General features: G+C 34.4%; 2 protein-coding genes across 3 annotated transcripts; one reads left to right on the top strand and one right to left on the bottom strand.

The window, feature by feature from the left end:
- Nucleotides 1-1,824: 1,824 nt before the first annotated feature.
- Nucleotides 1,825-4,426, bottom strand: LOC116120761 (tonoplast dicarboxylate transporter-like). Its single transcript, XM_031406729.1, has 6 exons — nt 3,920-4,426; nt 3,208-3,685; nt 3,052-3,095; nt 2,868-2,963; nt 2,274-2,784; nt 1,825-2,183 (listed from the first exon to the last, which is right to left on the bottom strand). The coding sequence occupies exons 1-6, from the start codon at nt 4,340-4,342 to the stop codon at nt 2,146-2,148; spliced, it is 1,590 nt and encodes a 529-aa protein (XP_031262589.1). The 5' UTR covers nt 4,343-4,426; the 3' UTR covers nt 1,825-2,145.
- A 4,186-nt stretch (nt 4,427-8,612) lies between these two features.
- Nucleotides 8,613-11,034, top strand: LOC116120773 (probable leucine-rich repeat receptor-like protein kinase At1g35710). Of its 2 annotated transcripts, none has more exons than XM_031406741.1 (9): nt 8,613-8,755; nt 8,857-8,913; nt 9,053-9,185; nt 9,277-9,351; nt 9,769-9,840; nt 10,046-10,117; nt 10,223-10,294; nt 10,741-10,812; nt 10,926-11,034. In XM_031406741.1, the coding sequence occupies exons 1-9, from the start codon at nt 8,647-8,649 to the stop codon at nt 11,020-11,022; spliced, it is 759 nt and encodes a 252-aa protein (XP_031262601.1). In that variant the 5' UTR covers nt 8,613-8,646; the 3' UTR covers nt 11,023-11,034. The 2 variants fall into 2 exon arrangements, with proteins under 2 accessions (XP_031262601.1, XP_031262600.1); XM_031406740.1 differs by having other exon boundaries at nt 10,043-10,117.
- Nucleotides 11,035-11,163: the final 129 nt, after the last annotated feature.

Here is an 11,163-nt window from a genome sequence, read left to right as displayed (position 1 = left end):
AACTTTTCTGATATATGATGTATCACTTGCTGAGAAATCAGAAATATTCAAATGGTTTCAACCATCACATGATATACTTGAAAGAATCGATTCTCCAACCTGAGTGAAGCTATTAACTGGAGTTTTCCAAGTGCAGTTTGCAACTTATTCTCTTGGTGATGAAATTGAAGAAGCACAAAACTATAGAATTTCGCTTTTCTAATCTAACCGAGGAGGTTACTACTTACTACACAATTAAAAGAAATAGAGAACAAAGTGTTGAGACAGTGTTGGAGATCCCACATTGACTAGGCACGCTCAAGCCATTTAATTTATAAGAAGAGTCAATCCTCCCATTTAATAAGGTCTTTTGTGTGAGGAGTTAGGCCCAAAAACCAACAAGTGGTATCAAAGCCAGCCCAAATGAGCTGAGTGATTGACTAACAGTGGGCGACCAAACTACCTCTATTCATAGGCATGACCCGCCATATGGGCTTGACCATGAGGGGGAGTGCTTAAGCCATATAGTTTATAAGAAGGGGCAATCCTCCCATTCAATAAGGCCTTTCGGGTAAGGTGTTAAGCCCAAAAACCAATAGACAAAACTAAAAGGAGGTAAAGAACCTCATGCTAGTGGGGAATAGACTCGGAGATTACTTTTTAAACTTTTATCTCTTTCAATGGAACGTGTACCACTGTCTTTCCATTCCAATGGTTCTACACAAACCAGAATTTATTCTAGTTTAAAGAACTTTTATGATATATGATGTATCACTTGTTTTTGTTTGGTCGTTCAAATTTGTGAAAGACAATTTCTAGATATAATTTCACATGGGAGGAGATTAGCTCAAAGTAGGAACCGGAGAGCTCCCTTTCTCTAACACAAACTTGAATTCATAATTTCTAACAGCTCATCCAACATCACTAACTAAAGGTGTTCAAAAGAACCGATTGGAACTGGAACTGAAACCGGTGGGTACCCAGGGTTTGGTTTCAATTTCTACCCGGAACCGGCCCTCAATAGGTAGGTTCCGGTTCCAAATTTTTGGAACTGTCACTTTGCGGTTCTGGTTCTGGTCCTTACAGTCAGGAACCGGAACCAAAACTGGGAACCAAGATTAATATGAAATAAAATTAAAGAGTGGGGGTGTTAGTAAAAACTTTTGTAGAAAAAGTAATGTGAATACATTTATATTTATATTTCATAACATTTAAAGTAAGTTGGTTTGACTTTTGAGACTCAACCTTTACAAAGTAATGGAGTTTGTAATTTATAATTTTATTTTTGTTAACAAGTGCCAGGTGGGGGCATATTTGTAAGTTTTTAAGGGTTTTTTTGCCATTTTAAAAACTTTTGGGTGTAATTTAAATTTTATATGGTACCTGAAACCGGAACCAGAACTATTATTACAAGTTCCGGTTCTGGGTACCCGAGAACCAGAACTGTCGATTCCAGTTCCAGTTTCAAATTTTAAGGAACCATTGATTCCGGTTCCTTAAAAAAATATAAGGTACCCCGAACCGAATACCCCTATCACTAACACAAAAGAAAAGCCTAAACCTCTTTGCTGACATTTGTGGTACCCACTTTAAGTCATATTCCAACAGTTTTGATGATGGTTTGATTGTCAGAAATCTAGGTTAAGGGGTACTTCTGCTGAGAATTTGGGTTTCTCTATTTTTGTAGTTAGTTATATATTATAATAGTGAGATAATAGGTTGATTACTTTCATTCACTCGTCTAAAAATCTGAGTTTAATGTTCTGTCAACATTAGCATTCTGCACTTATCTGCAGCTTGAATAGATATTGCATGAAGTAGAAGAAGTTTCTTTACCAAGGAAGCTCCAATAATCCTAGTTCACATATTTGTGTGGCCAGCCAAAGGCCCAAAAGATGATACATTGAGATGTAGCTGTAACATGGATAAACAAAGGGAAGAGACAATCTTGATATCCATAATATTTGCCACTACATGAAGAAACAAAATACACAATTTATCTTCTGATATGCATTGCATGATCTTTAATTCTCCTACGTGCTACGCTCCAATTTATCACTGTCTTATCAATAACAAGAACTGCAGTAAACTCTATACATAGTGCCTCATGGATTTTTACCGAGACTTAGCGGAGAAAATAAAACAATGTTGCAGAGCCATTTGCAGCTACTGAACTTCCCCATTTGTTCCAAACACATAAACGCCTGCAATAGCAAAATCAATTCAATCTTGAAAACAGAATAACACACACAAACACCAGTTATGATCAGCAAAGATAAATATAGATTATTTACCAAGTGTAGGCATTAGAAAGGACAGAGCTGCAATGCCAGCAATCTTGAGTGGCAATCCTATCTTGATCATATCTTGAATTTCAATGTGCCCGGTTGTGAACCCAACTATATTGGAAGGGGTTGATGTTGGTAGCAAGAAAGAAAATTGTGCTCCAATTGCTCCAGGAACCATGAGGAGTAATGGATGCACATGCATCGTTTCCGCTATTTGGATTAGAAGTGGAATTACGAGGGTTGTGGTAGAATTGTTTGACGTGAATTCGGTAATTATGGCACTTATGAGACACACAATAGGTGCAATGGCCAAATATGGAGCTGCCTCCAAGAAGTCTAAGGCTCTTGATAGCACATCAGCAAGTCCACTAGATCTAACTCCATCAGCTATGGCAAAACCGGCCCCTAGAAGTAATATGATGTTCCATGGTAGCTTCTTGCATTTGTTCCAATCCATCAATTTTTCCCCCTCTTGCTTCTTGTTTGGAATTATGAACAACAAGGTTGCCATCAAAACCTACAGAATTAATATTTAACCATGCTTAACTTAATCACACAGAATCTTAACTAAATTAATGTTCTAAATGACAGAGTGCTCACACTGGCAGTTCCATCACCAGCACGCCCATGGAAAAGTGCTCCCCAACCAGGAGTATCATCTGTTATTCTTCTTGTCATCCACAATGCTATTAGCATCTGCATCAATAATTTATTATCAATTTGAAGATAATTCCAACAATGTTATCATCACTTAATTGAGAAATTACAGTACTTAAGGGCGCACCCCAAACACAGCTAATATCATCTTCTCAGCAAAAGCCATGGGACCTGTCCACATCATACTATCAAGTCAATACTCGACTTTGAAAGGCCTAGTAGATAGTCCAGTAATTGGATTTCTAATCAATTCTGCCTCATAAATCAAAGTGAAGGCTCTTACCTAGTATTTCAAGCTCCCTTTTGAGTTGGGTTCTGTCCAAATACTCAGAAAGAGCTTCCCCTGAGCCCTTTGAACAGTACAACAAACATAATATAACCCACAAAACAAAGAAAAGAACTAAAGCCAAAGGGAACCCAAAAAAGAACCATGTACTGAAGCTAATTGGTGTTGCTTCTGGAAAATAGCTCTTCCACATACCAACCAATATCAGATTGACACCAGTACCAGTCAGTGTACTCATCCCTCCTATAGCTGCTGAGTATGTCACTCCAAGAACCACAGCTTTGCAGAACTTCCTCATAACATTAGATTGAATAGGACCACTTGGCAAATTCTGTAAGATCCCAGTGGCCACTGGCATCATCATCACGGCTGCTGCCACGTTGTGCATCCACATGCTCACAAACGCCGTGGTGCCACATATTCCGAGAAGCAGCAATGGTGGGTTCAGTGGCTCTCCACAGAAAAGCGATGCTATCTGCGTAAACATTCCAACAATTCAATGACAAGTCATAATTGTTTTCACTATTTCAGATTTACAGATCTAAAACAAACTGTTCCACTTTGTGCTAGCAAGATTTGATGCCAAGACGTTAATTTTGTAATAGTTCAAGAGATCCAAGCACGATTTAAGGAATCTTCTAGGCATGAAAAAGTGAAGAATTTACAAAATAATATATTAATTAGTTAGACTTAGATAAGGGGAACTTACATTTAAGGCCAATCTTCTGTGAATATTATATTGTTCAACAGCAAGAGCAAGAATGAAGCTTCCAAGGACAAGAGCAATGACATCATTCATGTAAGAGTGAGCAACACTGTCAGAAGAAGATATTCCAAACAGGGGAAACAGAAACAGGGGAGACATGGAGGTGACAGGCATGGGCACAGCCTGAGTCAGCCACCATGAAAACACCCAAGCAAGCACACCCAACATGTTCCGGCTACTCACCGGCCCATCAAACTTCACACAAACACATATAACACCGCACAGCAGAGGACCCAACAGAACGTAGAAACTGTTGGGAGTGAAAATGGATTTGAGTAAGGAATGCTGAGAGCCTGGTAACCGTTGGATTGGATCACGGTTAGGAAGAAGAGGAGACTTGCGATCATCAGAATCTAGATGAGCCATATTATGACCGTTTATTCTGAGAAGATGATCTGAAAATGATGCATGTGATGGCTAAGAGGTGAAAAACACAGGCTATAACTGGGGTTGGCTATATATCAGAAACTAGAAGGGAGTTGTAAACAACTTCTCTTTGAGTTTTGACACTTTCCTGTTTGTTTGTAGCAAATAAATTTCCATTATTAGCCATTAAAAAACTTTACAGCAATAAAATATTTGCATGGGCAATTTACATTTTATTTTACTCCAATAATGGTGGGGGCATGAAGCAATCAGAGAAAGCCAACAGGGTTCTTCCTCTCAAGCTTGTTTTTTAATTGCGTGATAGAGAAGAAAGTGAAAAATTGACAATGGATAAGAAGTTGAGACAGATTAAGGTTACATGTCAGCATAATTATTAGTAATCTTGCTAATAATTGAAGTGTCTAGAACAGTCGTGTAACACTTGGCAAAAGAATATAAGAGAGACGTGTGTGGACTAGGTAAAAGCAATGGAAGAAGGAGGCAATAATGCAAAATATGGGCCCAAATGTGGGCTCATGAAAGCTATGACAATGCATTTTATTTTGAATTTATGTGGCTCTTCTCGCTCCACGTAGAATTATCAATTATGTGGTGGGTCAAATCCAATCAACGTGTGAGCCACCAACAACATTGTTGCTAAAGCCTTAAAAAAAATATTAACCAGGTGAAACACAAATAGCCATCGATCTGTCCAAATAATTATTGCATGCGGAAATAATATTTTACTTTAATTATTACTTAAAATATAATTCATGTGAATCACAAATAGCTAACAACTTATAGGTGTTTATCTGTGGTTATGAAAATTAGCTTATAAGTAACAAGTGTTTATAAGCTAATTATAAATATTTAAAATTTTAAGTAATTACGTGTTTAGTTAAGGTATTTATAAGTAATTGATAAGTAGTTGATGTGTTTGGTAAAATATGGATTATAAGTATATTTTATTATAAAATGACTGAAAATAGTACTACATTAAACAAGTGTATACTATAGAATTTTAAAATTAAACAAAGATAACGTGGTAATATACTTGGTCAAACTAGTTTATAAACAGAGTTTTTTTTTTTTTTTTTTTTGGTTTATAAACTCAAAAAAATTATAAACAAATATATCAGTTTAATTTTAAAGCTTACAAACTAGTTTGATCAGTTTATAAGTTTAAATCTCCTTACTTACTTTATTTTATAGAAATCCATTTTAAATAATAATAATAATAATAGTTTTAGATATGAAATTAAATATTATTAAAAGGAAAAAAAATTTATATTTATTTTTTTTGTTATTAAAAATCTTTAAAATATCGCAAAAGTCATTTCTTCGTTTGGGTATATGTTTTTTAAATATGAATTAGATAATACTGGAGCGATGCCGATATTGTCATAGCCATCCGTATTTAAAGTGAGAGGGCTTGTCAATGCTCCTGCCGCTCCATCAACATAAGTTAATAAAGGATGTTGAGTCACCATTCAATACATCAATAACTTCAACCTCACAGGAGGCGCAACTTTCCATGGTCAAGGAGAAAGTGTATGGGCACAAAATGATTGCCACAAAAATTCCAAGTGCAAGGTACCCATGGTACGTCGTCTTGTTAACAATATGTTTGATATTTTACAGCGCCCCCCTCCCCCCTCTCTCCTTCATTTAACTTTTCAAACCATACATATTTGTTTTAATATTGATTATTCAATTCAAAATCTAATCTTATAAACTCAAAACATTTAACAATTACTTTTCTTAATAAAAGTTTATAAATTAACAAAAACACTCCCATCCACCTAACTGTTGCCGACAACCGACTACCACCATCGAACGGTGGTCAAAAGCCGCCGAAATGGTGCACGATTGAGTGGAGTCAGACAATGGCCAGAAATCTGGCCGTCAACAACCAGATCTGGCTAGATATTTGGTTGTAGATCTAGCTGTTTTCAACTAGATCCATGGTGGATCTAATCAGAAAAGGCTAAATCGGTGCACGACCGGCCAGATCTAACCAGTTGTGCGCCATACCAACAATAGTTGGATGGGTGGGGGTGTTTTTATTAATTTATAAACTTTTATTATGGGGGTGTTTAGTTAAATTAAAAAATGTTAGGGGTTAAAAATAATCTAAATATTTTCAGAAAATATTTTCTAAAAATATACCAAACACATTCATAGATTCCTATCCTATGTAATTAAATCATATTCAAAATAGAATACGTACTATTCTAAAAACTTAAACAAATGGAGCCTATTCTGGCATCCCATGTTATCGTTAAAAATTTAAACACGTGATTTAGTTACTTAGTTTTACTTTACCTTTTAACAATCCTTAGGATTCAATTTCGTCAATGGCTAAACAATTATCAGAATAAATTCCATTGAGAGCAAGAAAGTTGGCTAACTTCGTAATAGACCTTCATATTTTTTCTTTTTTTCAGATAGGTGCCTTTGCGAGTGAAGATCAGCAATGTTAGATACAACAATATCCATGACACTTCCTCCTCCGAAGTTGCAGCAAATCTTTTGTGTAGCAAAGATAATCCATGCCAAAATATCGAGATTGGTGATATTAACTTGGTGTACAAGGGATCTGAACCAAGTCCAACAACATCTTTCTGTTCAAACGTTAAAGCGATCATCAAAGGAAAACATATCCCAGCCATTTGCCTCTAGACTATCTAGGCTCCCCGTCAATATATGTTTTTTTGTCATATTTTTTTTCTGAAAGCATTATTTAAGATGAGATTAGCTAAAAACAGTTAAAAAATATATCTGAAGAGTTGCATCGCTTCTTTTCTTTCTAATGGAAGACTTCTTGTTGAATATTATTGTTTATGGTTTCTTCATAACTAATTAAGAAGACCATGCAATTCTTAATAATAATATTAAGGATAGCAGTGTGACGAACATGGGTTTTCCTAACCCAAGGCTTGTCCTGAGGTAAGAATGATGTTGTGTATTATTGTTCTTAGTCTTATTTAGGTTTTTTTTAATCCTATTAGGGCATGTCCTATGATAAGATGTTTTTGTCTTTGTGTTCCTTTGCTTGCTAGCTCCTCTCCACTTATCTCCTATCCTTCGCACGCTTAAAATAGGCAAACAAGAGAAGATTAGGTTCTAAGTCTATTAGACTTGTGTTTTTATTCGTATCTCAGTGCATGTCTAAGGTAGGATGGTTCCTTTTTTTATGGCCTCTCTGTACATTTTGTCTCTCTTTTAATGATATTACTTACCTACAAAAAAAACAAAAACAAAACAAAACTAGACCTAAAAGTACCTCAAACATGCACCCAAGAGAAACAAATTATTAAATTAGGTACATGTTTGTCAATGGAAACAACCTAAGCTTTTCAGTAAAAAAAGGAAAATGAGAAACAATATAACGAATCTAGCTCATTAATAAATAGATATTATAAACTCTTAATAGAATGAACATCAAATTATTGGTTGCACCAAGCTTCAATCTACTGTGAAATAGTAATATAACAACGTGATAGAACGAACATGGCTAAAGCTATATTCACTATTGGCAGGAAATGGTATCATAAGTTTTAAGTTCTGTTAAAAGAATATACACGTTTTAAGTTATGTGAAAAGAATATATTTCTTTTGAATAGGGATAAAAATTGGCTTACAACCTAATCTTACAAATTTTCTCTTAGCTCAACCAGCAAGTATCATGAAAAGAATATATTTCTTTTGAATAAATGGTGTAAAATATATATCTATTACCACATGTCAACTAAATTTTTTATTTTTTAGTTGAAAATTCCCACCTCATGGTTCCCTGCGTCCATGGAATAAATATGATGTCATCTAAGCTGACGTAAAATTAAAGTTATGAACGGTTCTTTTTAACAGTGAAATCAACTATCAAGATGCTTTTCATTGAGGAAAAGCAAAAATAAAAAGCGAAATTTCTTCGTTTAGAATTAGAACATCTAGCCATCCAAAGCCATCTCACGGAATAAAGAATATAATATGTGCTTTTCTCTTTTTAAGTGATGCTGATGCCCATTTTATCTCTAGACACAGGGAACAAAGCAGCCTGCAGCTTCTTCACCTTTGATGAGTATCATGATTTATCAAGCAAGAACATTATATTTAATCTATTCCTTTTGCTTTTATTATCTTTAAGATTTTATTCTTTTTCTAATATATGCTTTGGTCTATTGTCTCTTCTTTTCAGAGAGGCGTATTACTTAATCTTCTGCAAGTGAACTTCCTACATAGACTATAAATTAAGACGTGTGGAAGAGCACATATATGATCAGTTTGCTATAACTAAAAAAAAAATGGGTGAACTTTTTCGAAGTTTCCTTTCTAAGCTCATTGCTTTACTTACCGTTATTCTTCTTTTCCAAAGTTGTTGGCTTCAAATGGTCACTACTGAATCGTCAGCAGGTTAAATTATTATGTTCTTTTATTTTAAGTTTTTAGGAAATTTATTTCTCTAATAAGCTTCTGCTAATTAATACTTTTGGTGACCTTGCGTTATAATCCAGGAGAAATTCTAACGGATTTATCCTGCAATAACGATACTTGTTTGCCAGCCGATGAAGGTAATAATCATATATGAATGATACATGAGATTTTAAGTTTAATTATTATATATCAACTGAATAAAAGAAGAAAAAAAAAAAAAAAGAGAGAAATTATTATACATCTAACAAAGGATTTCGTTATTAATTGTTGAATCAGCGGAAGCCTTGAAAACATTGGTGTCCAAATTGGGCTATCGATCGAATCAAGAAAGTCCGACGAATAATGTCACTTGCTTTAGTCCTGAATTCAATTGCAGCTGTACCACCAATGTTTGTCACGTCACCAACATGTAGGTTTGGAGCTAGCATAAATGAGTATGAAATATTTATTGTCAAATTGTCAATTAATTAATACATTTGCATGTTAATTTTTTCTGGCAGAACTATTAAAAGCTCAAACTTGGCTGGATTTATTGATGGAGAAGCATTATCTAAGTTAAAATACTTGGAAATTCTGTAAGTATCATTGCGTTGTCTTTCTGCAACGTGTGCATATATGTGCATATATTTACAAGTTACAACAAGGAGATTTCTTAAATTAATTTATATACTGTTTCTATCTCTTGCGTAGAAGCAACAGAATATCTTAAGATCAAATATTTCCTCACCCAACCTTGGAGGAGGATTCATTAATTTGAGCTTTTGGGTGGGGTTGAAAAAGCAACAGATTTCTTAAATGTATACTCACTTGTGCTCAGTTGAAAGAAAAATTCTTAAATTTAATTAGTGTATGCCATTTTATCATATAAGACATAATTATATCTTTCATGTGTTAAATTGATAACTGCAAAAGTAGTAATGTAACACTATGTATGGTCGAAGGACCAGAGGATCTATGTTTGTTTGATATATATGTATTTTTCTTTTTAACAGTGACCTATCCGACAATCAAATTCATCGTGCCATTCCTCCTACCCTGAATAATTTAACCAAGCTCCAAAAAATGTGAGTTAGTGTTGCGCTATATATTGAACTGATGAACATATATATTTATGTCTTATAAGAGGACGAAAATGCATCATAGAATAGTTGATTTGCCAGCACCTCAATCTTGAAAGCTTTTCTAAGAATTTTTTTCTTAATTTTTTCCGTGTCTAATTAAAGTATCGATCGATTGAGGTATATATATATTGTTTTTGTTTTTAAGCAGTTGGCTATCCAGCAATCAAATTTCCGATACCATTCCTGCTGACCTGAGTAATTTATCCGGGCTCCAAGTACTGTAAGTCGACAGGGATAATTTTTTTTGAACCACAGTATATATATTTATAATATTGTTTGATAATTTTTTTTCTTTATCATTATTATTTTTTTTTTTTTTTAACAGACATCTATCTGACAACCAAATTTCTGGTATCATTCCTCCTGCCCTGAATAATTTATCAAGCCTCACACACATGTAAGTCAGTGATACTACAGTATATATGGAACTCAAGAAATATCATAATTTTCTCTAGCTCCAGATCAAAGAAATATTCTTTCTTAATGATAGATTTGGTTTCTGTAATGAGCAGTGTCCTCGGGACCAATCAATTGAATGGCCCGCTACCATACAAGCAAAATATGAAGGAACTAGTGTCTATTTAATCATTGACGCTAAATCATTAGATTGCAAACATACCTAATATCCGATGGACGCCCCAGCCAGGATTTGAAGTTTTGGGAGAAAGTCTAAAGTGTAATTTCACAAAAATCTAGGAAAACTGAGTGGATTGAAGAGTATTTCAATACAAATCTAAAAATACCAAAACAAGTACAGTAGGCTCAAAACAGAGAACTAGGCAAAGTCAATGAAAAAAAAATTAATAATAATATATGGCATTGTTTTCTGGTTTCCCTCAACAGCGCTTTTGCCCGGAACTTTCTTGAAGGGAACATACCAACATCTTTAGGGCAACTTACGTCTCTCAAGTATTTGTGAGTATCTTCACAATGATCACTTGAAGAACTTTCTGCGATTGATCACATTTATAAGTCCATATACACCTACTCAATTCATGATATTTATAAAAAATTTCCTGTTTTTGAAGGGATCTCAGTATCAATTTACTTACCGGTGAAATTCCTGCTGAATTGGGCAATTTGAGTAAACTTGAGTACTTGTATGAAATCTCTTTGCTCGCTTAAGGCCTTAAATAACAATCGATTTTACCTTTCTTTTTTTTTTTTTTTTTTTTTTTTTTCTTTTTTTTTTTCTTTTTTTAATTTTTTTTTTTTTTTTTTTTGGTTCATTTTAATAGGTATTGCAGGAGAATCTACTGATGGCAC

The sequence above is a fragment of the Pistacia vera genome, unplaced genomic scaffold (assembly GCF_008641045.1).
Source record: "Pistacia vera cultivar Batoury unplaced genomic scaffold, PisVer_v2 Contig944, whole genome shotgun sequence".
NCBI classification, from domain to species: Eukaryota; Viridiplantae; Streptophyta; class Magnoliopsida; order Sapindales; family Anacardiaceae; genus Pistacia; species Pistacia vera.
Note: the sequence above shows the minus strand (reverse complement) of the source record. Positions and strands in the feature narration are given on the sequence as shown.

Bases quoted from the DNA above. Each gene is read 5' to 3' on its own strand.
- LOC116120761 (XM_031406729.1), bottom strand. From the start codon at position 4,342: ATGGCTCATCTAGATTCTGATGATCGCAAGTCTCCTCTTCTTCCTAAC. The intron at 3,096-3,207 runs GTAAGAGCCTTC...TGATGTGGACAG, and splicing joins AAGGGAGCTTGAAATACTAG to GTCCCATGGCTTTTGCTGAG. The intron at 2,184-2,273 runs GTAAATAATCTA...TTGCTATTGCAG, and splicing joins CTTTCTAATGCCTACACTTG to GCGTTTATGTGTTTGGAACA.
- LOC116120773 (XM_031406740.1), top strand. From the start codon at position 8,647: ATGGGTGAACTTTTTCGAAGTTTCCTTTCTAAGCTCATTGCTTTACTT. The intron at 9,186-9,276 runs GTAGGTTTGGAG...TTTTTCTGGCAG, and splicing joins GTTTGTCACGTCACCAACAT to AACTATTAAAAGCTCAAACT. The intron at 10,813-10,925 runs GTGAGTATCTTC...CTGTTTTTGAAG, and splicing joins CTTACGTCTCTCAAGTATTT to GGATCTCAGTATCAATTTAC.